Source organism: Ochotona princeps, chromosome 7, assembly GCF_030435755.1.
Source record: "Ochotona princeps isolate mOchPri1 chromosome 7, mOchPri1.hap1, whole genome shotgun sequence".
NCBI lineage: Eukaryota > Metazoa > Chordata > Mammalia > Lagomorpha > Ochotonidae > Ochotona > Ochotona princeps.
In genome coordinates this window covers 58,825,485-58,852,739 of record NC_080838.1, presented here as the reverse complement: position 1 = coordinate 58,852,739, position 27,255 = coordinate 58,825,485, and the positions used below count along the sequence as shown (strand labels likewise).

Here is a 27,255-nt window from a genome sequence, read left to right as displayed (position 1 = left end):
AGCGTGTGGGATCTGAGTTGCATAACCTGGAACAAAGAAACTGCTTTTAATTTGTCTTGAATATCTAAGCACTGTTATGCTTCCTGGTTAGGAAAGTTTGATCATCTTGGTTAAAACCTAGCCAAATAAAATACTGATTGCTTTGCCACATAACGAAGAGAACATGGGTGCTATTCCTATGAACATCGTGACCAGGTGTTCACATACCCTTTTTTAAACTGCTCACAAATAAGATCACATCAACAATAAGAACAGTATCTTACATAGGCATGGCATTTGCTACACATTTTAAGCGTTTTAACTTTCATTATTTTGATGGACCCTTAAGAAATTACCCAATGAAGCTGGCCAAGTGAACATAATCATTTCTACTTTACGGATGACTAAACTGTGATCATAAGTGTATGCTTCAGTGGTGAGCATTTTTTTCCCAAAAAATTATTATAAACTAACTGCCAAGCATGCACGTACAGCATTTGTGTGTGTTACAGTTGAGGGGTGCGACAGACTCTTCTTGTGGTCACAGTAGTATTTCCAGGTACAAGGTGAGGCCAGACTATTTTTTTTAATAATATTTATCTTTTTATTTAGAAGATTTTTTTATTTGTTTGTTTATCTTTATACATATAAGGCAGAGTTAGAAGGAGAGACAGACTGTTTCACTCTCCCAAATAGCCACAATGGCCAGAGCTAAGCGAAGCTGAAGCAGGAAGCAGGAAGCCAGAGCTTCTTCTGGGCCTCCCACATGAGTGCAGGGGCTCAAAGCCTTGAGCATCCTCTGCTGCTTTCCCAGGCCACAAGCAGGGAGCTGGGTGGGAAGTGGAGCAGCTGGGACACAAACCGCTGTCCATATGGGATCCCGGCACATGCAAGGCAAGGACTTTAGCCACTGAGCCATCACACCAGGCCCAGCTTCTGGTTTTTGTTTTGTGCTTCAAAGCACAAATATTTTTTATATTCTCACTTCTCTGAAACCCCCTTAAGTTTGGGAGACTGGCGTGACAGCATGACAGTCTGAACCTCTACTTGTGGCTCCAGCATGCCATACAAGCACTAATTCATGTCACAGCTGCTCCATTTCTGAACCAGCTTCCTGCGTATGGCCTGGAAAAGCAGTAGAGGATGGCCCAAGGCCTTGGGTACCTGCACCCATGAGGGAAATCCAAAAGAAGCTCCTGGCTTTCGGCTCCAGATTGGCCCATCTCTGGCCAGCGAGGCTATTTGGGGAGTAAAGCGGTGCATGGAAGATTTCTCTATAATTCTGACTTTCAAGTAAAAAGTAATTTTAAAAAAGTTAAATTTTAATTCTAATAATAATAATTAAAAGATAATCCCTTAACAGTGGCATTTTAGAGCAATTATTCAACTATAGAATTATTAGCAGGTATCCTTATTGTTCTGCATTTTCCTCTATTACAAAGATGACAGTCTTGGAACAGAACATAAGAATGTAACTGGGGACCAGGGGAAAAGGAAGAGGACTCTTACACAATGCACAAACAGAACTTGCTGCTTCTTAACTCATAATTTAAATCTGAGGTTTCCAAGTTGGGTCTGACCTCAGGCACAACTCCCCTTTCCCTCTGTGCACACACTGATCACCCCCGAGAATCCGTTTCTCCTGGTGGGCTTTCCACCAACATCAGCAGAAATTCAACAGAGGCAAAGTGACCCTCCCCCTTACACCCCACACTACCCATCCTCTGTATTCATGTTTTTCCACCTACTCAGGTCAGAAATGGTCATCATGTGCACACATCTCCTGTAACCAACAACCAATGAGAATCCCTCTGTCTCCACCTGCACCTAGGGCTGTGTCCTGCCCATCCATTCTGCTCACTCAGATGCACAGTTCATTGCACAGCAAAAGCAGCTCCAATCTCCACACTGACTGCCGAAAGCCACTGGAACAAAGCTAAAGTACCTAGCACCACTTGTGCTTCTCAGCAGGGGACCTCCCTGGTAAGGCACACAACATCATCTCTTGCATTCATAAGGCTCCCGTGTGGACACAGTAGGAAACTGCACTCACTTCTCCGCATATGCCCCATTCCAAACCTCCCTGCTCTGTCCTCCAAGCCTGGATACTGGTGCCAGTTCCCGCCATGGTCTTATTTTCAAAGTCACCTTCATTTTTCAAAAAGATCTATTTTGCTTGAAAGAGGTACAGAGCAAGGGGCGAGGGGAGAGAAATCTACCATTTTCTTGCTTACTACCCAAACGGCTGCAATAGCTGGAGCTGGGCAAGACTGAAGCCAGGAATCAGGAATGTATTCCAGGTCTCCCACACGGGAGCTGGACAGGAAGCGGAGCAGCCAGGACTCCATATGAGATGCAGAGTCACAGCCAGCAGCTTTACCCGCTGTACCCACCATGCTGTCCACCAAGATCATTTTCTTCAGGAAATTTCTTCCTTGACCCCTGACATTACCTGTTCTCCAACTATGTTATCTCCATTCTATCTAGTTTACTTATTAGTCTAATTAAAATGACCTCTCCGCTTGTCTACAATTGCCAGGGAAGCATAAATTTTGGTATAACAAAACAGGCTTCTCTAAATGCCAGCAGCCTCGCTGAGGACCTATACAGGGACTGGCATTTATTAGGCACTAGACAAATACGTGTTGAATGAGCTAAGTATGCAAACTTATGCTAACACTTAAAATAAGTTCTCGCCTGCTCATGCCAGGCCAGGATTCTTGCGCACGTCACTCAATGTGGGGCTTCAGTTCCAGTTACTTAAAATAAGGACTTTTGACCATAGGGATTACTCTGGTCCAACTACAAAGCTAGAATGAAGATATTTCTGCTAAGCTATGTCTAAAAGTTGGAAAAAACAACACTTCATTTTATTGCCTGTAAACGCAGTTTGTATACTAAACGTGTACTGAGAAAACAAAGCAAAGCTTGTTATAAACATTGGTTTGTTTTATTTCTATCATTACCAAAGAGATAAGTAAATAACTGCCTCCATTTTGTAGATGGAAAAAAGTGGGCTCAGAGATGTTAAATAAATGAAATACTCAAGTTTACAAGGCTCTGAATAACCTCACCGGGATTTGAAATCATGCAGAAGACGGTAATCCTCTTCAAATAGACATGTATATTCGGGGCAACCCCAATAAACATTGCAGCAAGGCTTTGCATGGAAATTTACAGTCTGAGTCTTAAAAAAAATAGGTATAGATAAGATCACTGAGAACAATGATCAATAGAACAGAAATAGAAGGTCCAGGAAAATCCAATATACATCTGAGTATCAAATCAAGTTGCAGTGGTAATTAAATAAATGGTATAGAGATAAATAGGAAAAAAAAAGCTTTGACCCATACCTCACACCATTCAGAAAAATAAAATCATAAATATTTCCATAAACCAATAAAGCGTCCATAAAATCTCTAGGATTTGGGTTGAGCTAGGCAAGACTTTTTTTACATATGATAATAAAAGCATGATCCACTAAAGAAATATATAATGTCACTGTTTTTCCAGCAAGAGCCATTTGGGTATTTATGATATCATTCACAGGCCATAAAAAGTATCAACTTAAAAATCAACCTAACATAGATTCATTGAATTTCAAAGTCCCACCTACTGTTGCCTTGGCAGGGCCAGACCAAACCCCAAGAGAACGAGAAAGGAGAAGACAAGCCCCAGGCTGGGAACAACTGGACGCACGTCACTCAGCTGCTACAGCACGTGCAGCTAGCGTGCAGGAAGGGCGCCTCAAAATACAATAATAAAACAAGTCAATTAAAAAGCATGAGCAAATATTTGAACAGACACTTCGCCAAAAGCTGTACACAGATGGCAAACAGGCACATAACAAGATGTCCAATATCATTAGTCATCAGGGAAATACAAATCAAAACCACAGAGTGATGTCCCTATGTATCCACCAGAATGGGTACGCTTAGGAAACAGCCTATCAGATGCTACGGAAAATGTGGAAAAATGGAAACTCTTTCTGGGCTTTGGTTTGCTTATGGAATTTTTAAAAAATGAACATATTTTTTCAATTTTAAGAATAAACAATTTTTAGTATTTTGCCATATCCATTTCTTATATAGATATGCACAGATACACACATATATTCTTTTTTTCCATAAAAACAGGAATGTCAGTGTCATAAATTGAGAGGTTCGTGAAAATGCTCATAACATGGGCAAAGAAAGGCATATCGTCATGTACATGATATAACTCAGTGAAGCAATATTTATAACTGCATATAAAATAATGTGACATTCATGCAATTTTTATATTATGTGTTTTAACCTCCACAATTAAGACAACACATGACATTCAATGTTCTGGGCCTAACATTTCATTTAGCCTAACGATTTTCAGTTTCATTAATTTTATTACAAATGTCAGAAGATCATTTACTTTTTATTTTTAAAAAAGATTTATTTATTTTTCTTGAAAGTCACAATGACAGAGAGAAAGACAGTGAGGCAGACGAGAATCTTCCATCCCTGGTTCACTCCCACATGACTGCAACGGCCAAGGCTATACAGTCTGAAGCTAGGGGCCTAGGATCTCCTCTGGGCTGCCCACCTGAGCGCAGGCACCTGGTGGCTTGGGCCATCCTCTGCTGCTTTCCCAGGGCACAGCAGGGAGCTGAATTCAAAGAGGAGCAGCTGGGTCTCAAACTGGCAACCACATGGGATACCAGCAAAGAAGGACACGAAAGCTAATCTTTCACCTGTGGTGCCAGGATCCCATATGGGCACCTGTGCTTGTCCTGACTGCTTTTCTGTTCCAGCAATCTTCTAATGCTCCTGAGAAGGCAATAGAAAATGGCCCAAGTGCTTGGGCCCCTGCACCCATTTGGGAGACCTGGAAGAAGTTCCAGGATCCTAGGTTTGGCATGGCCCAGCCTGGTTAATGCGGTCATTGTGGGAAGTGAAGCAGTAGATGGAAGATCTCTGTCTTTTCCTTGCTTTCTGAAATTCTTTCAAATAATTTTTTTTTTAGATTTTTATTATTATTGGAAACCCAGATATACAGAGAGGAGGAGAGACAGAGAGGAAGATCTTCCATCCGATGATTCACTCCCCAAGTGAGCCGCAACGGGCCGATGTGCACCGATCCGATGCCGGGAACCAGGAACCTCTTCCAGGTCTCCCACGTGGGTGCAGGGTCCCAGTGCATTGGGCCGTCCTCGACTGCTTTCCCAGGCCACAAGCAGGGAGCTGGATGGGAAGTGGAGCTGCCAGGATTAGAACCGGCGCCCATATGGGATCCCGGGGCGTTGAAGGCGAGGACTTTAGCCGCTAGGCCACACCGCCGGGCCCTCAAATAATTTTTTAAAGCATACATTTTGGAAAATAGCCAGTTTCTTTAAAAATTAAGTATATATCCACAAGATGAACCAGCTAGTCCATTCTTAGATATTTAACCAAGAGAAATGAAAGTATCTGTTCTTGGGCCCGGCGGCGTGGCCTAGTGGCTAAAGTCCTCACCTTGAAAGCCCCGGGATCCCATATGGCGCCGGTTCTAATCCCGGCAGCTCCACTTCCCATCCAGCTCCCTGCTTGTGGCCTGGGAAAGCAGTGGAGGACGGCCCAATGCGTTGGGACCCTGCACCCGCGTGGGAGACCCGGAGGAGGTTCCTGGTTCCCGGCTTCGGACTGGCACGCACCGGCCATTGCGGCTCACTTGGGGAGTGAATCATCAGACGGAGGATCTTCCTCTCTGTCTCTCCTCCTCTCTGTATATCTGACTTTGTAATAAAATAAATAAATCTTTAAAAAAAAAGTATCTGTTCTTGCAAAGAGTTTTACACAAACATCCAAAGGTAACTTTATTTGTAATAACTCCAAATTAGAGACAACTCAAAATATCCACTAGGAAACAACAGAATTATATTATTTCAATATGATGTAAAAATACCTCAGGCAAGAAGGTAAATTACTAATGCATAGATTATTACAGACAAATCTCAAAGTAATTATGCTAGGGTAGAAGAATTCAGATAGCATGTATGTGTGTATGTGTATAGATGTGCATGCGTGTGTGTGTGTGTGTGTGTGTGTGTGTGTGTGTGTGTGTGAATCTTCCACTGCAGGCAGCCCTGCTCCAGTCGCCCACTGAAACAAAGGTGGTCCGACAGGCAGGTGCACCTCACAGGCTCCTGATTAAGCATCACAGATCTTGGCGGACCACAATGCCCGAGTAACAGAAAAACAAAAGTTCTTCTGAAGCATGTAAAATGCAGGAGTAAAAAAGCCAATCAGGTTCCATCAGCCGCCAACACAAGAGCCTTCCAGAAGCTGCCCATTGATTAAGACCAAGCCTGGTCACTCCATCACGGGTATAAACCCTCTCACCTCACACCCACCCTGCCACTCCACACTCTGCAAAACTCAAATCTTCCTGCACTCCCCGCATCAGCCCAAGTCCCCACCTCTTCACATACCCTCTATCTGCAGCGCTCTTCCTTCTTGAGCCTTGCTTTGCCTGGCTACTGCCTGCTTCTCCTTGAGGTTGAAGCTCAGATAACCCTACGAGAAAGCGCTTCTTCCAAGAACCTGTCCAAGGCAGAGTACTAGTTACCCTCACTCTCCCACAGCATTCCCTAGTTATTCCTGGAAACTGTGAAGATGGTACGGTACAGTGCAAGGGACACTCAGGGCACTAGGGAAAAGCAAGTTTGCTAATCGACTGCCCTTCCGATTGGGAGAAGATGCTGGGCGGGCCAGGTGAGTCAGCTATAATCACCCAAGTCCTCAGAAGGAAAAGGAGGACATCCGAGTCAGGATGAACTATGAGGACAGGATGCTGACTTCGAAGATGGAAGAAGGGATCAGGAGCCAAGGCCCGTGGGAACCTCCAGTGGCCATAAGCTGGAACAGACAAGGCCATACACTTCTCCCTAGAGCCTCCAGAAAGAGTCAGACTGGCACCCGGATTCCAGCCAAGACCCATTTTAGACCCGTGGCTTCCAGAACTCTAAGTACAGTACAACCATGTTGGGTTAAGCCACCAAATGTGTGACTTGTTGAAGCAGCCGCAGAAAACAAACTGGTGCAGAGACCCTGCCCCCTTTGCGCTCCAGTCCCTGGAGCAGTCTGTCTCCAGGCCAGTCCATACAGTATGTCTGGCTGGCTGGCTGCTCTCTCCACAGCTCTGTGAGCTCTGGGACAGTGTGCTGAGGGAACAATGACCATCCCCATCACCTCTGATCCCAAACACAGTCAGGCCAAGTCTTCCTGTTTCCAGCACCACTGCCTAGAGCACCCTCTGCCTAACACGCTATCTCTAACATTCAACCCCTACCTAATTTCCTGATTTTCTGAAATGCGTGTTCTCCTCATTCGGATCTTTATCCAGTGCCACACCATTCTGCCACATCTCAAAACATATACTACATCTCTTTTAAATTACAAATCAGGAATAAAAATCCCTGAAGGAAAAATTCATGGGATAACACCAAAGAACCTTAAAAGAAAAAGTGATGTTCTTTAACTATGAATCATAACCATCATCACAAACATACATTTTTAAAAAGTTTTTTTTTTTTAATTGGAAAGGCAGATTTTACAGAGAAAGGGAAAGACAGAGAGAAGGCTTTTCCATCTGCTAGTTTACTTCTGGAGCTGAGTCCATCCAAGGCCAGGAGATAGGAGCATTTTCCAGGTCTCCCACGTGGCTGCAGGGTCCCAAGTCTTTGGGCCATCCTCTACTGCTTTCCCAGGTCACAGGCAGGGAGCTGAATGGGAAGTAGAGCAGATGGGAGTGAACTGGCACCCATATGGGAATCCCAACATATGCAAGGGATCTAAACCAAAGGCAGTTTGAGGATGTAAACCTATACTGAATATCTACCAAAAGGAAGGAAACAGCAAACATAAAACTCCAATTGTGATTATCTCCAAGCGGTGTAAGTCATTCATATAACTAGCTGGTATCCCGACCCTTTTAAATAAGATGATCAGGTGCAAAAGTCCAGGGGGATGACCTTTACATGACACATGTCCCAAAGTTGTTCAATAGCTTAATTCTCGGGCAGCCCAAATGCACACATGCAGTTAGCACGAAGAAAACAAAAGCAACCCTGAAAGGGACATGAGACTGATCCTGTTCCCCAGGTCTGGACTTAAAAGCACTGAGGTAAAATGCTAAGTCCCACATAAGCTTAGTAAATATTTACTGCTCCATGGCACCACAGCATTTTGAAATGTCTTACCTGGGACAGGAAGATGAGCAGAGAGCCCAACTTGAACTGCCAAGGTGTTTGGGTTCACCTGAGCCAGCCGGTAATCAACCCAGATGTCTTTATTGGCCTTACACAAAGCTCTTACATAGTGGGCCAAGGGTTGTGGCAAACACACTCAACTGCAACCTCAGTGAGGAAGCCAAAAAGCAACACTACTGTTCTTGCCAAAAGCTGCCCAACATGTTCACAGGCAGGTGATCCTCTGGCCGGACTAGACTCTATCTTCCCTGAGCTGTATCTGTCTACTTTATGTAAAAAAAAAACAAAAAAAAAAGTGTAACATCTTGCTGGTTCTGTAAGTCTTAAGCAAACACTCCATGCCACGCCACAAAAAAATAAGTCATACCTCTCCTGTATGAATAAAAAAACAAGTCCGATGTTAGAAAGGTCATTGAACTGAGCATACCTCAAGCATGTTGAACCACCAATAGGGTCATGTTGAAGCCCAGAACACCCCACCCCAAAATACAACCACGGGAGACAAGAAGGTGACAGTGAAAAATTAGATTTCTTTGCCATGTTCTGGGCTAGTGATTCTAAGACATTGCAGGCACAGAGGTAGCGCTGAGGAGCTGTCCTCAAGCCAAGTTTACATCCATCAAGGAAATCACTTTGGTGAAAGCATCTGGACCAGGAATAGCTGTTTCCAGGCACCCTTCAGGACAACGGTTATTCATTCCATATTCCCTCCTTTCCCACTCACTGCCTCTGACACTAAGCCGCAACACTTTTATTCCCTGTCCGTTAAAGATTTTATTTTTAACGTAAAGGCAGATTTCCAGCCAATAGGTGAGAGAGAAAGATCTTCCATCCACTGATTCACTCCCAGACGGCCACAACTGCCAGCACTGAGCGGATCTGAAGCCACAAGTCAAGAGGCTTTTTCCTGGTCTCTCACACAGGTGCAGGGCCCAAGGAACGGGGGCTATCCTTCACTGTTTTCCCAGGCCACAAGCAGGGAGCTGGATGGAAAGTGGAGCAACCTGCATATGAACAGGTGCCCATACGGGATGCAGGTGCTTGCAGGTGGAGGATTAGCTAGCTGAGCCATCGTGCAGGCTCAACTACACTTTTCCAACCCTCAGGATGCTAAACTTCAAACATCTGACTGACCCTACTTAAGTATCATATTTCACAACTGTAAACATGGCTTTCCCCCTGTTCATTTTACATCATTTTAATTCACAAACCAAACTTGGGCAGAGGAAAACCATTTTATAATCTTCATTCATTGATTAAATTAATTATTCATCTCTGTAGTCATTTGAAAATATGACATAATTCTCATCAAATACATTCTGAAACACTGACAGAATTGGTGAATCACAATGTAAATAGCCACAAAATAAATAAAAGCTGAGGAGTTCTTCTAATTAGTCACCAGGCAAGCAAGGGAACACCTAAGATACATTAGTTTGCTGAATTTAAATACTAGTGGCTGATACAGAATTGGAGGTTTTTCGTTAAAAATTTGTAGCCCAATGCCAATTTCTCCCAGGTTGAGAAAAGCCAGATTATTTTAAAATCATAGAAAGTTATAATAGAATATAAATTTCCAAAGCAAACATTTTAATTTTATACATTCAGAATCACATAATTTCTCCTTCACATTTTTTAGTGTGTGTGTGTGTGTATGTGTGAGATAGAGAAAATATAGACTAAATATCAGCTCTAAATACTCTGTAATTCTAAGCAGGGTGTTTTTTCAGCTGTAAACTAGACTGTCTCCCTTATCTACAGAATTGTTACAAAATTTAAATGGATAGTACATAGAAGCAAGTATTTGCAAACTCTATTTTATACTAAATATCTAGTTTCACCATTGTGATTAGTCTACCTAATGGAAAGTCCAAACTCTAAGATGTCTACAAAATTTTATGAGTTATTGAGCGACGATCAAATTCCAGCTCCATCCCTTTTCTCACAGGTACAAAGTACACACTCCACCCTTCCAGGAGGGAAAAAAAAATAAAGGTGATTATTTTCAGAGTCATCACTACCACAGGTATCCAGAAAACATTACAAAGTGTACACAACTAAACCAAGCCTCCGAAAAAGACACTTGCTAAGACTCTAAGTGACCTATCTTCTTTAAGCTGAATTAAAATCTGCATTAAAAAAATGTTCGATAAAAATAGATGTACCAACACACACCCATCAACGGTAATAACACCACCTACGTGCATATCAGAATTCTCAATGATAAAACAACTTCCCAGAGCACTACTATCATTGCCCCACCTTTCCCGGGGCCACTAATGACACGCAAGACACATGCACCAACCAAATCCAATACAGCTGCACATCCAGAGCCTGACACAAGGGCTCTTCAAAAGGCTCATGGGGGTGGGAAACATATGGAATTAAAAGGCGATGAGCATTGTCCATGTGCAACTCATGACACGCTATGTTAACATTCCTCAGAATAACAGAGAGTACCTTTCTTCTCGGTGGCTGGGAGCAGAAAAATAGTTTAACACAACAAGCGCAAGACGGAGAATCCAAGAATGGACTCAAGCACAAGGCAGCTGACGCACCTGAGCCAACTGAAACTCAAAGTGACAACTTCACCTGGTTGGCTACTTACAGCTCCAAGTGCTATTTCCTTATCTAAAGCGATGCAAAGAAACTTGATTTAAAAAGTAAAAAAATCTGTTAGTTCACCTAAAAATGCTCAAAGAGCAGATTATGTGATTCATCTCTAGGAGGAAAACATTGCCTCTCAGAGCTATATTTGAAAAATTCAAGACAACTAAATATAAAAGGAAATACAACAGGAGACCAAAGGGAAGGAAAAACACTGGGAGATCACACAGATAAGCAAGACAAAGGGCCTAGGCTCTCCGAGACTGGAAGAAAACCATGACCTCGTTGGAAAATTTTAATCTTTGCATCAGCTGTCACAAGAGGATTTTATAATACATTCAAAAGCTGAAGCCTGAACACCACATTAAGGAAATCTGGTAAGGATTTAGAAAGAGATCCACGCAACCTTCATGCAAATTGTAAGATCAATAACCCCTTTAATACTGTTTTTGCGGCAACTCATGGGTTTTGATATTTTTCCTTTTACTTTCATTTCCTCAAAATAGTTTATTTTCTCTTATTAAATTCTTCACTGATTCACAGGCCATACAGTAACATCATTTTCTCAAAGAAGTTTTCTTGTTTTCCTTCTTCATTTCTTCATCGACACGTTGGTTATGCAGTGGCATGTTATTTAGCTCCATGCTGTTGTAGATTTTTTTAACTTCATTCCTGTTGTTGATTCTGTTTCATGGCTTTTCATTTAAGGGGATGTATAGTTCCTATGTAATTGAGATTAACATATCCAGATGTGAAGACATAGTGCTGGGTGTGTCTCCACCTGCAAATCAAAGATGGACTCCCAGTGAAACTGTTGGATATATCTTGACAATAGGATGCTAGACTGTGTGTAATTTCAGGATACACTTCAATAGCAGAATGATGGACTTCTGACTGCTAATGAAGGACTATATAATATTATAATAATATGGAGGAAATCAGTTGGTAGGGACAAGGGAAATCCCAGAGCCTATCGTAGCATAAAATGGAAAACAGAATAGAAGGAAAAAAAAAAAAAGACCCACATCTGTGTGTACCAGGCTGGCACCAGCTCTCAGCGTAAAGAGCCGGGGCAGAGGAAGGGAGGGCACTGCACCCAGGACATGAAGAAAAGGACATCAAAAATGTGGAAAACAGGCGCTGCCTTAAGGCTCTGCACTCCTAAGGCAGACAAATGCAAATTCAGAACAAGAGTAATGAAAGAAGCTGCTCTGTCTGGAAGGACAGCCTCAAAGGCCAAACACATTGCACAGAGGACAAAGTAGCTTGAAAAGAGACGGGCACAAAGGTGCACACAACATACAGAGCTAGTGGCTTTTCATACAAAGCAGTGACCAAAAGATAACGGTCATAAAGCCTAGTGATGGAGAAATGCTTAAACCCAGAACCATCTTAGGAGCACATGGGAAGAATAACAAACTCTGAAAAGGCTCATGGAAAACTTTTTTTTCCTTAAAGAATCAGTCATTATTTAGCCAGTGTCTTGGCGTACTAGGTGATGCTTCTGCCTTCAATGCCGGCATGCTCAGGGTTGCTGGTTTTGTTCCGGCTGCTTAGCTGCTCCACTTCCCATCCAGTTCCCTGCTGAAAAAGCAGTGGAAGAGGCCCCAGGTGACTGGGACCCTGTCACCCACGTGGGAAACCCAGATGAAGCTCCTGGCTCTTGGCTTCAGCCTGGCCCAGTCCTCACCATTGCAGCCTTCCGGGAAGTGAACCTGTGGGTGGAAAATCACTGTTCTCTCCGTGTGACTCTGACTTTCAAAATAAATCAATAAATTGTTCTTTAAAGAAATAACTGTTAAAAAAATCTTAAATTATAAATGGGGAGAGGGGAGTACTGTCAGTCACTGCTGTTAGCATCAGCGGCTGCTGACTTCATAGCACTGGAGCAACACCGAGCGGAGACTCCAATCCTGACAAGAAAGGCTGAGGCAGAATCACCAGTGGCAGCCACCTTGAGAGAGCTGCATCCTGTACACAGCTGTTAGCGGGACAAAGGGGACTTTCTACTGTCAAATGTTCGGTAGTGTAACAAGAAGTTCTATTTCCCTACCAAATACCTGGGAAGCTTCTTGTATTACTTTCAGCTTCCATCTTCTTGATTGTAAACACTACCATAGGGTTGAATGCTCTGCTATATACATTATGTTTGTGTGTGCTTGTGTTAGTTCTGAGGACGAAGGCACAGATCCAAGACAACAACAACAACAACGAAACTCCCTTTCACAATGGGGGAGAGGGGCGCAGGGATGGAGGCTGAATAAGAAAAACTCCTTAATGTCAAGATCACAGAAAACACATAAAATTCATGTGGCAATTCCAGAATATTCTTTTGCTCATCTCCTAAATGGTAATACTCCAAGTATATCTAAATTGTCCAAAGGAGCAAACAAGATGGATTTCTAAATCACACATAAGCATCAATTATTAGGACTACTACTGCTGAGTTAGTTCAGAACTGCCCAAGTTTGGTTCACAACAAATTGTATCCAAGTGGATCTTTACTGAGTGTGATAGTTCTGTTAGGTGCCTCTTGGTCATACTCTCTAAAAATGAATCCATGCTTACACCAAGGTCAATGCCAACAGAACCAACGGTTTAGTCTGTGACTGAGGTTCCGAGATGGGTTTTAGGCTCAGCTCTGCTGCTTGCTCTAGTTTGGGGTAAGAACCATGTGTAGGGAAGCTTTCTTATTATTTTAAGATAGACGTGGACATATTGAATTCAGTTGTCCCAAAGCTCTCTTAAAGCCTGCTGGTTCTCGGTCCCTGCTTCCCAAGGAAGTTCAGGGAAGCAGTCAGGCACTTCCACCTTCCCTCTTCTGTCCTTGAGGTTTCCATTTCCACCCTCATTCTCTCTCGCTCCCCTGCCCTCAGGTGTCTCAATTCTCTTCCAGAACCTACCCAGTCTTCGCAGTGTTTTCACTCAAACTTGATTCTTCACTGAATCTTCCTCTCCTTCGAACAAGACAACCTTCCCCGCGTGCTCCTGCCTTCTCTAACCGCCTGTGACCCGGCTGCTGCACACTCAGCAGTCACACAGGAGAACCCTGCTTCTCCAACTCTGCTCAAGCTCTGGGCACCTCCTAAGGCTCTGCCCTCCGTCTCTCCTTTCTATTCGAACGAAAACAACAAGACTCTTCACCTGTTAGGCACAACTTACTTCTCTATGTGTTAGAGAATGACAAAACCTGCCAAACCAACTCAAAACACTCCTATTTAAACTGAACATCAATGGCTGCTTTTTGTTTGTTGGCATCTATCCTAAAAAATCTTAAGTTGTCTTTCAAAAAGTGTCTCCTCTTCAATTAATCTTCTGATCACCTCAGGCTCAATCATTATTACCTGAAGTTTAAGGGTACTTCCATAAGCTCATTGGAAATGGACTTGAGATATTTAACTTTTAGGCGTGTGCTGTGACTTAGCATGCAATGCACACATCCCATATGAACATCAGTTCCTGTCTCAGCTCCTTGCTAATGGGCTTAGGAAAAACAGCACCCAGTGGTCCAGGTGTTTGGGCCCCTATAGCCATATGAGAGACCTGCAAGAAGCTCCTGGCTGTGGCCTGGCCTGGCCTGGCAGCTGTATCAGTCTGAGAAGTAAACCAGCACACGGAAGAAGTCACCCCTGCTCTCCTGCACTGTAATCCTGACTTTCAGATATATAAGTAAATCTTCTTTCAAAAAACATACTTAACTGTGGTGCAAAAACAGGACTCAGTTCACAAATGCCAGGCATCTTCAAAAAGCTCATGGAGAAAACTATGCATGGATTTCAGAACTTTTTGCATCAAAACAAACTTATCTTTGAAATCCAATTCCCATGAACTTCTTGAGGTGCTCTCCTCACACACATCATCCCTCTTATGCAGATTTCCCATAACCCACATCAGTTCCTATCAGCAGCATCTGCAATACCCTCCCAGCAGGTGTTCTTTGAGGCAGGTCACTCCCCCTCACAAAACAGACTGATGCCAGAGCGCTAGACCAATGTCTCTGCAAACTTTCCCTGTGGCTTCCCAGAGTTCCTGAGACAAAGCCTAATCCCCTTAGAAGACTCCAATACCCAGCTCCACCTCCCAGACATGCACAGGTTATGCTGCCAGATTACCAAACTAGTTTCAGATTCAGGCCTAAAATGCTGACTCAAGAAACAGCTACACACACCCTTTGCCTAAAACGTCCTTTTGCAGCCCTTGTCTACCGAGGGAGTCCTGAGAGAGCTTTTAATCCCAGCTCAACTCTCACCACCCCTTTAAAGCTTTTCCTGTTAGCACCACGTACAGTTCAACTTTGCCTTCAAACACAATGAGTCTTGAACAGAATTCCAACACATCAAACTCATATGTATTTTGGGGGGTACCCTGAGAGGGTGGCTTCTGCCATTTTCCCAGTACCATTCCAGCATTTACAAAGCAGCAACATCCCCCTGCAGCCTGCAGGTAGGAATTACTTTATTTTTATTATTTATTTTACCTTGATGATTCTCTGCAACACAGTCTTCACTCAGCCTACGGCTCCCCGTCTTGCACCATGGGAATACAATTTCAACAGCACCCATGATAAAAAGATTACAAAGTGGCAATGCATGGGAATGGACTCCAGTAGATCACCATACACCTCCTCCCTTCATTCCCAGGAGTTTTGCCTTTACTGCAACTTGAACAGAGAAGGCCCCTGACAGGGTTAACCACCCTCCAACGTGCAAACTGATTTTAAAACAGCCCTTGACCTGGAAATACAGGTATATTCAAAGACACACCCTGATAAAAAAAAAAACAGGCAGAGGATAGAGGTCAATGTCTCCTACTTTGTCAGGAGCTCCTTGTGATAAACTCTACAACGAATAGCTTAGCACAGCTTAATGCAGGTTCCATCCCTAGGACATCTTAGCAAAACAGGTTGCATATGGCAATGCTGATGGTCAAAAAATCCAGCTGGAAGTGTATGCATGACCACCAGCAGGACACTGCTCCTAGACAAGTACATGTCAACTACATGGCCAAGTCACACACACACACACACAAATAGCTTCAATGAGTCCAAATCACACCACAGAAGTAGCTTTCATTTTAAGCACATTATGCTGCTAAAAGACAAAAGCAATTCAAAGGGTTGTTCCTTGAGCATGTGTTGTCTTAACTCCATCCCTGAAGGAAGTCAACACGGGGAAGCTGGTACTTCCTTGATTCTACCAGCCCTAAGACAAAATAAATCCCAACCGAATTAGTTCTATTTTAGGCCTAGTTGCCAAGGGAGTTTTTCACAGCCTATTCTCAGCCCCCTGCTTCTAGCTTCCTAACTTCAACCAATAGTGGACAGAAATCGTTACATTTTGTGTTAACTCCTTGAAACACAGTGTCTCCTCTGCTCATTTTATTCCAACAGCTACCAAGAGTAGAAACCAAGTGTCCTTCCACGGATTCCAAGTTTCCCTCGTAAAATCGGGCATGTTTCTGTCTTCACACTGCTGAGGCTTTTAGACCTTTCCACCTTGGGTTACATCAAGTTCATCACCGTCACCTTTCCAGGTGGGCTCCTCCCAGAACCAGAACTGCAAGTCTCAGCGACAGCACACATCAGAGGAAAACAAGTCAGGAAGCCTCCGTTCCAGTTTTCAAAAGTGCCGAACTTGACTTTATATTCCTGTAATTTAAACCGCAATGCAGCTGCTTGGTTCCATAAAGAAGACTGCTTCTAGGAATAATTTGTGTCTTCAAGTTCACAGATAAAAATGAATTCTGATAAGCAGAAAGTTTCATAAAACAATCCCTTCTTTGGCCCCATTTTCTAACACAGTCCACTCTGAGAGGTCATAAAACTGGTATGTCTTCAAAAGTTCTTGAACTGACGCCATGCCTTATCTAAACACACCCTCAATGGCCTTCTTCTAGCTTTAAATGTAATCATCGTATTACATCTTTCTATCCTTAAAGGTGTAACCAAGTTCATCTCTGGAAAGGGGCGTGCAAACACCTTATCCATGAACTCGTCGGGTTCAGTGGAATCTACCAGAAGACACGGTACATGACCAGTCTGCGTGGACCCAAACCAAGCTGGAAGGTCACGGCAGTGTCACGTGTGTGACAGCCTCAAGTCTGCAAAAACCCATCATACTGGAAAAGGAGAGGGGAAGCGAAAGTGCTGATGAGGTGGCCGCGCGGAGCCAAACCTCCAGTGGCAGGATCCAATGACAGTTGGCGCGCAAAGTGCCCTTCTTAAGCTGAGAGCTAACTTTATCTACGGAAAAGCTCTGTGCCGCGCCCCAGTGGGAAACCAGCTCAAGGCAACCAAAGCAAATCACCCAGCTCTCTCGAGGCGCGGTGCTCGCGATTGCCCCAGGGAAGGCACAGTAGCCGACCCCACTCTGGGGAAGAGGAACTCAGGGCCAGGCCCGAGGGCAGCGCAGAAGACAACCCTCACCTCCCAACCGACATTTCTGAGGGCACCACCAGGTATCCGGGAGCCCAGCAGGACCCGCGCGGGGGCCGGAGTGCACGCCTTCCCGCAGCTCCACTTACTTTGTCGCTGGTGCTCTCGGTTTCGTGGTCGCCGCCGGCCGCCTCTCCCTCGCGGGGTGGCGGTGCCACCGCCCCGCCGGGGCCGGGGCAGCCTCCGCGGTGCCTCAGCTCCAACATCTCCCGCTCCCGCGCAGCCGCGGCGGCCTCTTCCAAACGCCCCGAAAGCCGAGCTGCGCGCGGGGATTCGAGGGGAGGAGGGGAAGAATTCCGCAAGACAGCCAGCCGCCCCGCCGCCCCGCAGCCGCGCCCTCGAGGCCCCAGCGGCGCCGCGGTCACTAACACCTCCCTGGCATGGAGCAGCACCCCCCCTCCACTGCCGGGTCGGGTCACCCCCAAAACGGCACTAACGAGCTAGCAGTGCTCGAGGCCGCCTCGCCTCTGGCGAGCGCGGCACCCCACGGAGGGGCCGGGTCGGGGTGCGGGGCAGGCTTGGGGCGCCCGGCCCGAGCCGAGCAGGCGGGGACGCGGCGGAGCGCGGCCGCCGGTTGCCAGGTGCGCGCCTGCACGCACTGCGCCCGGGCGGGAGGAGGAGGAGCAGGGGCGGGGAGGCAGGGAGCCTGACCAGCTCTGACGCCCGGCCACACCCCGCCCCGCCTCCCGGAGCCCGACTCGGCAGCTCCCCGGCCCCTCCACCTGGCTCCCCGGTGCCCCGCAGCCCGGTCACGCGCCGCACGCCCGCCCCGCCCCTCTGCGCTGCACTGCGGCGCCCGCAGTCCCGCCTCCGCCTGACGTCACGGCCCGCCCCGCCGCAGGTGGGTGCTGCGGTGGGAGAGTGGGCCTGGGTGCAAAGGCGAGGGGCGGAGCGTGCAGGTGCGGGGCCGTCGGGAGGAGCCGTTTGCAGACGCCCTGGGTGCCTGGGAGGTGGCTAGGCTGGGCTCGCGACAGCCGGCGGAGGCTGGGACGCGCGGCCGCGTCGGGAAGCCGAAACTCGTCCGGCAGGCCCGACCCGTGGGCTCCGCGGCATTCCAGGCCGGTGTCATCACCTGGAGAACCGGAGATGGGCGTCCTGGGACGGGCTGCCCTACTGTCTCCGTCACAGACCCGGGGTGTGCCGAGGTCCTCCCCGGGGTCCAGGGAGAACCCGCGATACGGCGGGATGCACCGCCGAGAGCTGGTCTGAGCGGTCATGGGTGGACCTTGGGCTGCTAAAGCTGGAACAGGAAGGGCACAAGATCCGCATTAACTCCAGCTCCAATCCTGTTAGAGGACGATTAGTTTTCTTGATGTGTCTGCCACCTGGTCACTACCGACAAGCTGATAGATGAGAGCAAGGCAGCTGCATATAGACAGGGTGATCTTCAGGAGAGCACCTTTATGCAAATAAATCCAAGTTTCTCAAGGTCACTACCAGACGTGTTACTCTGAAAATTTGATATCCAGCGCACAAATCCGAAAGTTAAGATACGTGAAAAGCAGAACGTAAAGGCAGCATTTTACCTCATCAAACACAGCTTTAAAGCTGGGGGTTTAATTTGGGTTGTCATATTTCCAGAAGGATGCAGAGAGTAGCAAAGAGGATGGGGAGATGAAAGTCTTTACAGTGACGGAGTGGACATGAAGGCAACAGGTGAGTGAGTTGCTCAGTTGTCTCCATTGCCTTGTGGACTAGTAGAGAAAAGAGAAAGCTACCCCATAGCCAAGAAGAAAATGGAAATATAACCTTAAAAGGCCACTGAAGGCTGTAGTTGGGGTGTCCACCCCACCAGCAAAAAGCATTAGACGAGCCCCTCTTCCCTCCCTAAGCTTTCCCACTCCTGTATTTCTGCCTCCATGGCAGTTTCAGGCTTCATCATGGTTAATTGCTACCTGTCGAGTGGTTAGGTGGCACCCAAGCAGCATAAACTGCACTTTGTTGATTTTTACAGGTCTAACTCTTGCCACAGTGACAACCCCCTCCTTCCAACAGTCAACAGTGCTTGCTGGAGGCAGGAAACAATGAATGCATGCCAGAAGTATTGTACAGCAAGTGAAAACACAACAAAGTGTTCCAAAGTTGGGAAAATGCGTATTATGAAAAAGCTTTGAATGGAATTCAAGTTTGCTTTGGACCAAAATAAACACACTTTTTCATTCTATTTTTTTCCAAGAAAATTTTTCCAGTAACAAAACATACTTTCTTTTTTTTAATTGGAAAGTCAGATATACAGCGAGGAGGAGAGACAAAGAAGAAGATCTTCCTTCTGCTGATTCACTCCCCAAGTGGCTGCAATGGCTAGAGCTGAGCTGTTCCAAAACCAAGAGCCAGGAGCTTCTTCTGGCTCTTCCATACAGGTGCAGGGTCCCAAGGCTTTGGGCTGTCCTCAACTGCTTTCCCTGGCCACAAGCAAAGAGATGGATGGGAAGTGGGGACACAAACCGGCTCCCATATGGGATCCCAGCACGTGCAAGGCGAGAACTTTGGCCACTAGGCTACCACGGTGGGCCCAAAGCACACAGTTTTTAATGATTATTTGATAAAGAGATCTACATGGGATTAGGCTTCATATGAAGAATAATCAGATTTAACCATCATTGTGACGTAGCGGTTTAAAGCCACCACTGCCAACACCAACATTCCAAATGACTGGAGTCCCTGCTGCATCTACCCATCCAGCTCCCTGCTAATGTGACTGGCAAAGCAACAGAAGAGGCCCCTGTACCCATGTGGGAGGCCTGGATGGAGTTCCAGGTTCTTGACTTTGGCCTGGCCAAGTCCCAGCCATTGCAAGACTCGAGGAATGAATCAGTAAATGGAAGATCTCTTTGTTTCTCTCTGTAGCTCTGCCTTTCAAAGTAGATAAAACTTTATGTTAACAACAATAAAAATTTCACAGGTAGGCTCAAGGCCCCAGGTCAGATTACCCAGACCCTGTCACACCCCATCCCCAGGGCTCACAGATCCAGCACCTACCTACCCCCACAGGCTGGCCCAAAGGCCTGGGCCATGCGACCCAGACCCTGCCAGACCCCTCCACCCCTGGGGCTCACGCATCTGACACGCACCACCCCCAGACTGGCATGATTCATCTCACCTCACAAAGCACCAGTGGGTGCTTCAGCTTGGTTCAGTTCCAGGTTCCTTCTGGTTGGTGCTGTGGTCTAGCCTTGTCCAGTCAGCCCCCAGTCCCACCCTGTGTGAACTGGCTGATGTTGTGGCCCAACCCAGCCCCTCCTTCACCCCATCCTGGTTCTCAGATATGCCAGTGGGTGTTATGAACTGGCCAGGCCTGCCTCCTCCGACACACACACCTGACCCACATGTATGCTGGCGAATACTGGCCTGGTTTGGGCTGGTCCTTGCCTTGGTTCTTGCATTTACCTGCAGGGACTGCAACCTGACAATGGAGTTCCCCAAGCTCCTCTATCAGGTCTCCTACCAGTGGCAGATATTGTGCACACTGGTGGGTCCTTAGCCCGGGTTGACTTTGTCTGTCTCTTGTCCTGGTAGGAACTGTGTCCCTCCCCAATCAACCCGTACCCTTTCTGGTTCTTACTGTTGGGTGTTCCAGCCCAGCCACCTTGTCTACACCCAGACACAGCTCTCACATGGTTCAGCAGAAGCTGAGAACTAACCCAGCCTGCTCTACACCCACCCAGGCTCTCACGAGTACCAGTGGGTGCTGGCGTCCAGCCCAATCTGGCACTCCACAGACCCAGTCCACACCCATGACAAGGGAGACTGCAGCTATGTCCAGCCCAGCCCAATGCTCCCATTCTGGCTCTTGTGCTCACCAGTAGGAATTCCAGCCCAGCCAGGGTGTCCCCTTAGCTTCCCAACGAGGCCTTTTCCGAGCCACAGATGTTGCATGTGCCCATGGAGATTGCTGTTCCACGTGGGTGAGCCCACATACTCCCCCACAGATTCTACGCCCAGACGTGATTCACTCACATGCGTATTGGCTTCATGCATGTTGGCTGACACTTGCTGGTGGACTCCAGGTCTATCCCTAAGAGTACAGTGACCTTGTTCATGGAAGTCCCTCAGAAGTCATTCTTTACCTGGATGCCCTGCTGATCCCCATCTGTGCCATGCCTCAGACTCCCTGTAGCCCCACACCCTCAAGATGCCAGAGTGCACTGCTGGGTGGCCCTAGGGCTTTGCCTGATACCACTGACAGTTCCCCCGGCCACAGCCATGCAGCTGGGGGAGCAAAAGTCCCAAGCCTCCAGTCCAGACCAGCTCAAGATCTGCCCAGGGCATGGCCTGGGTCCATGGGTCTGCCTGTACGGTGGGTGCTGGATCCATGAACCCTAGGGTTAGGGGGGTCTGGCGGGGACCAGGTTGCCTGACCCAGGTACTTGGGCTTGCCTGCACGGTGGGTGCTAGATCTGTGAGTTCCAGGGGCAGGGGAGGGTCTGGTGGGGCCTGGGTCACCTGGCCCAGATCCTAGGCCCACCTATGTGGTGGGTGTTGAGTCTGTGAGCACTGGGGATGGGGGGGTCCTTCAAGTCTCAGGTCATCTGTCTGGGACCTTCGGCCCATTTGCAAGGTGAGTGCTGGATCCATGAACCCCAGGGGCAGAGCGTCTGGTAGGCCCAGGGTGCCTGGCATGGGGACCATGTCACCTGGCCCAGGTCCTTGAACTCTCCTGCATGGTGGGTACTTGGCCCGGGAGCCCCAGGAGCAGGGGATCTGGTGCTTCTCGGGTCATCTGGCTTGGATCTTCGGCCTGCCTGTGAGGCGAGTACTGGATTCACAAACACCAGGGCTGTGGGTCTGGCATGGCCTACATCACCTGTTCCGGGATCCATGGACCCACTTATGAGAACTAGTCCTCCTCAGTGAAAAGAATGGAGTGTTGGATGGCAGGCCACGGTGCACATGAAGGACATGGTAGCCCATTGGGGCCTACAGAGGACATCTGGTCTAGCAGAGAATGGAGAACAGAACATATAGACAAGTACTCCCTCCAAATGATGACAGCAAATATGTGGACAATTGGAGACTCTAAGGTCGACTGTGTCAGCCAATGGACATTGGAAGGGTTTCCTTATCCATAGATCGGTGAGATAAACAGCATTTCAGAAACATCACCTCTACCTGGGCAGAACCCTCAAGCGTGTGCCATATCAGGGACCCTGGGTTGATATTGGATAGCTGTTCCCTATCCCCAGGTTCTGGGGTGGTTGGGAGGCTGGGTGCAGCTTCTCCATTTATCTCCTCTCTCCCCGCAGAAGTGGGAAAAAGAAATAGAAAGTTTGGAAACAATGATCACACCCACTTTTCCCTAACCCTGGATCCTTCCCACCCTGATCAACTACATAAACATCATCTAAAATAAAAAAGTAAAATAATTTTTAAATGAAAGAAGATTTAACTTGATATATATTAACAAGACGTCTAGTAATAAAGTTTATATTTTATTCAAGGTATGTGACAATGTATTCAACCACAAATGTGCTTACTGACCTCCAACTCATATTTTTCTTCATTTTCACTTTACTTTTCTTCATTTCAAGGATCTTCCATTCTCTAAAGGTGCTTTGTAACATCATGTCTGGCATGTAATCGTTTTTAAGGCTTCCTCCCTTGGATTTACTGGAATTTTTCCTTGAAGACTTATTTTTATCGGAAAGGCAGGTCCACAAAAGAAGGAAAGACGGAGAGAAAGACCTCTCTGCTGGCCCACTTCCCAAGTGACTGGCGCTAAGTTGAACTGAAATCAGGAGCCAGGAGCTTCTTCCAGGTCTCCCACGTGGGTGCAGGGTCCCAAGGCTTTGGAGTGTCTTCTACTATTTTCCCAGGCTACAAGCAGGGAACTAGATAGGAAGTGAAGCAGCCAGGATAGGTACTGGTGCCGCTATGGGATCCCAGCGCATGCAAGGTGAGAACTTTAGCCACTGAACCAGCACTCCGGGTCCGGATTTACTAGAATTTAACTTACTAGCATGCACGTGTTAATCCATGCATGTTGTAATCACAGAAGAGACTTAACCAACATGAGCTCTGGGTTGACTTAAAAATTTTCTATGTCAGTGATGTTGATAGAGGTATGAGAGAGGAAATGCTTATGTTTTCCATTTTAGCGAGGCGTTTTTTGTTTGTTTGTTTGTTTTACCGTCTCTTTTGCCCAAAGTGATAGGGGTAAGATGGAGAAACTTGTTGTCACTCCTTCCTGAGTCCCCCAGAAACTTCCAAGACTGTTAAACATCTGAGACGCTTCCCGGGCATCTGGCTGGAATGTCCCAGCCGGCCAGAGGAAGGAGACATTTTCTTTCCTGTGACTTGGTACACCTGCATCACAGCGTTTGTCACTTAACCTGTCTTGTCTTTGTTACCCACTGTCAGCACCATTTATAAGTTAGAGGCAGGAATTCTGTTTTAGGTCTATAAGGAAAATATTTTGTGGGATAACCTTGAAAGACTCTTTATGTTGACATTCTTGCTGTGAATAAAAGTATAAGGAAGAAAAGTGGCATCAAGCATTATACTGAGTATCAGAGGAAAGAACGTGTTTGTTCGGTCAGAAGCGTGGGTTGTATAAATCAGTAACACAATCTTGGGACCAAATCACAACTCGGCTGTCTTCTAGCTGTGATCTCATTTAAGCGATATTTTCATCACACACACACACACACACACACAACACACAGCGCTATATCCTAACAGACATACCTGAGTAATAACTTGATGTGACACTTTGCAAAGCATGTTCATACATGTCATTTCATTTATTCTACTCAATAATTAAGATAGGCATGATGAATATTCTTCCCATTCTATAGAAAACAGAAACCAGAACATGTTTAGGGGTGCCCTAAGCACCAGCTGGATGTGTTGTGTCATGTATGCATTCCACATAGAGTGGCAGTTCAACCCTAGTTACTCTGCTTTTCCAATCCAGTTTCCTGATGATGTACTTGGGAGGCAAGGAGGATGGCTCAAATGGCTGGGCTCCTACCACCCGAGTGGAGACCTGGATGCAGTTCCTGGCTTCTGGCTTTGGCCTAACCTTAGCAATTACAGATATTTGAGGATTGAACCCACAAATGGGAGATCTCTCTCTCTCTGATTCTCACTTTTTCAAATTAATACTTTTTTTAAAGATTTATTTATTTTTGTTGGCAGGCGGATATACAGAGAGGAGGAGAGACAGAGAGGAAGATCTTCCATCCGATGGTTCACTCCCCAAGTGACCACAATGGCTGGAGCTGAGCCAATTCGAACCCAGCAGCCAGAAGCTCTCCTGGGTCTCCCATGTGGGTGCAGGGTCCCAAGGCTTTGGCCCGTGCTTGGCTGCTTTCCCAGGCCACAAGCAGGGAGCTGGATGGAAAGCAGGGCCACCAGGATTAGAACCGGTGACCATATGGGATCCCGGGCATGCAAGGTGAAGACTTTAACCACTATGCTATCATGCCAGGCCCCAAATAATAAATTTTTTAAGGTAAATATGAATGAGCATGTTTAGAGAGCAAATTTGAGATCGAAACCAGATTTTTTTACTTCAAAGTATGTGCTCAAAGAACATGGGAACAGGGACACGTAACTAACAGGAGGAAGTCCTTTGTTGTGCCAAGCACGCAAATTCTGCATCCAGCCCAAGGTCAGATCCAAACTCTGCCACCTCTTGGTCTTTAAGTAGCTAACCTGCTGTGTGCTTGAGTGTCCTCGTGAGTAAAATGAGAATAAAGGTAATAATATTCTCCTAGAATTCCCACAATGATTACATTGGATACTATATGTAACATACTTAGAATATTGCCTTGTCATGGCAAAGCACAATGCAAGTGCTACAGCTATGATTATTCATAATACTGAGAGCTTGATATCTCCAGAACACTGTTAGACTTCTCAACTCATCGAACTGGAACACCAGAGGACTTTGCAAAAGAAAAGGCAATTTGGATACTGCTTTCATGAGGCGGATAGAAATTATAAAGAGGAAAGCTCAAGTGCCTGGGCCCTGCCACTCATGTGGGAGATCCAGAAGAAGCTCCTAACTCCTGGCTTTAGTCGGATGCAGCTGCAGCTTAGCCCTAGCCATTGCAGTCATTCGGAAGCACATAGGGTGCTTTATATAGCACTTTGCAAGCAAGTGCAAAAAAAAAAAAAAAATCATTGGTTTACCAAAGTAAGTGCTTTGTGTCTTATCATTCGTGGATTGTAAAATTAATAAAATCAGTATTGCCTGTTTTCATATCTGGAGTCAATTACTGTCTATGTATCATGCTTGTAGTATGATGACAGAGGAATTCCATTGCTAGTTTTTCTTTGCTGATCTGGGTAAAGCTTATTTTGGCAAGGCAGCATATTCCGTCCACAGCTTTGTAAATTGCCCTTTAACAGAGTGAGTGGGGTGATTCCAGCCTGGCCTCGTGCTGGCCAGTATGGCTCTCTGGGAAGTGAGCAGCTGATGAAAGATAGCTCTGTGTGTGAATGGGAGTGTGTCTCTCCTTCTTTCTCTTGGAAGTTTTAACTTTCAAATAGCTAAATAAATATATCTTCAAAAAAAATCACAAAAGCGTTAGCAACCAGACTGTAGAAGAAATGATCATATTAAGGAAAATACAAAGAGCTACTCAGAATAACTCAGAGTGTAGAAATCTCGTAGTCTATTTTCTATCAGTTACAAATGGCAATCAAGCTTGTATGATGAAATAATATAGGATTTCCTACCAGATGGTGCAGTGAGTATTTTATAAAAATCATCTAGAAACATGGGGTTGATTACCTGTGCATTCCTAACCCGATTCCGAACTTAGTAGCTCTACATATTCATGGGCATCAAGATGGGTATTTGGATATTTATTTGTGTACGTCATATTATTGTTATTAAAATCCATGATTTTTAATTACTTTTTATAAAAGATTATTTGGCAGTCAGAGCCACACACAAATGGACAGAGAGAGAAGACACAGATTGTGAAGGAGAGAGAGGAAGAGATCTTCTAGCTGCTGGTTTAATCCCCAGGTGGCTGCCATGGCCCTAGCTGGGTCAGGACAAAGCCAGGAGCCAGAAACTCCTTCTCAGTCTCTCACTTCTGTGCAAGGCCCCACTACCTGTGCTATTAGCTGCTGCTTTCCTAAAGCATGAGCAGGAAGCTGTTTCGGAAGTGATGCAGCTGAGACTCAAACTGGCACTGTGGGTTAGAATGCCAGCAGTGCACGTAGCAGCTTAACATGCTGCAGGACAGTGCCAGCCCTGACTGACTTGAAAGGCCGGAGACTGGGAGTGGGGGAGGGTGTAGAGACAAAGAGAGATCTTCCATGCACTGGTTCACTTTTCAAGTGACTGCAATGGCTGGGGCTAAGCTGCAGCTGCATCAGACTGAAGCCAGGAGTCAGAAGCTGCTTCTGGGTTTCCCACATGGGTGGCAGGGCCCAGGCACTTGAGCTATCCTCTACTACCTTCCCAAGGACATAGCAGGGAACCCAAGAAGCCAGGACTAAGACCAGTATTTCAATATGGGATTGTCTCAAGAAGTGGCTTAAACCCTGGGTCACAAACTGGCTTCCAATAGTTTAATCACTTTCACACTTTCAGCAACTATTTCATGCAAGTTATTTAAAAGTCCCATGTGTGAATAAGGAATGATCATAACATGGGTTTCAGGATATTTGCTGTTTTTATTTTAAAGATTTACTTGTTTTTATTGGAAAAGCAGAAATTACAGGAGAGACGAAACAGAAAGATCTTCCATCCGCTGCTTCACTACCCAAGTGGTCACAACGGCAAGAACTGAGCCAAGCCAAAGCCAGAAGTCAGGAACTTCTGGGCGTTTCACATGGGTGCAGGGTTTTCCTCTACTGCCTTTCCAGGCAACAAGCAGGAAGCTGGAAGGGAAGTGGAGCAGCTGGGACATGAACCACCACGCACAGTGGATCCTGGCATGCACGAGGTGAGGACTCTAGCCACTAGGCAACCGTGCCAAGCCCATATAAAAACAAACAAACAAAAAACAAGTTTCATTTATTTTTGAAAGGCAGATTTGGCAGAGAGGAGAGA

The 27,255-nt window shown here is 46.2% G+C and overlaps 1 protein-coding gene across 2 annotated transcripts in view; it reads right to left on the bottom strand.

The window, feature by feature from the left end:
* CDS1 (CDP-diacylglycerol synthase 1) overlaps positions 1-17,569 on the bottom strand; it is a 69,234-nt gene extending 51,665 nt beyond the window's left edge. The window contains exon 1 of one of the 2 annotated variants that reach the window (XM_058667074.1): positions 17,330-17,569. In XM_058667074.1, the coding sequence (XP_058523057.1) occupies positions 17,330-17,446 (117 nt within the window). In that variant the 5' untranslated portion in view covers positions 17,447-17,569. The remainder of the gene's footprint in view (positions 1-17,329) is intronic. The other variant, XM_058667075.1, reaches the window with a different exon arrangement.
* Between the last annotated feature and the right edge of the window lie 9,686 nt (positions 17,570-27,255).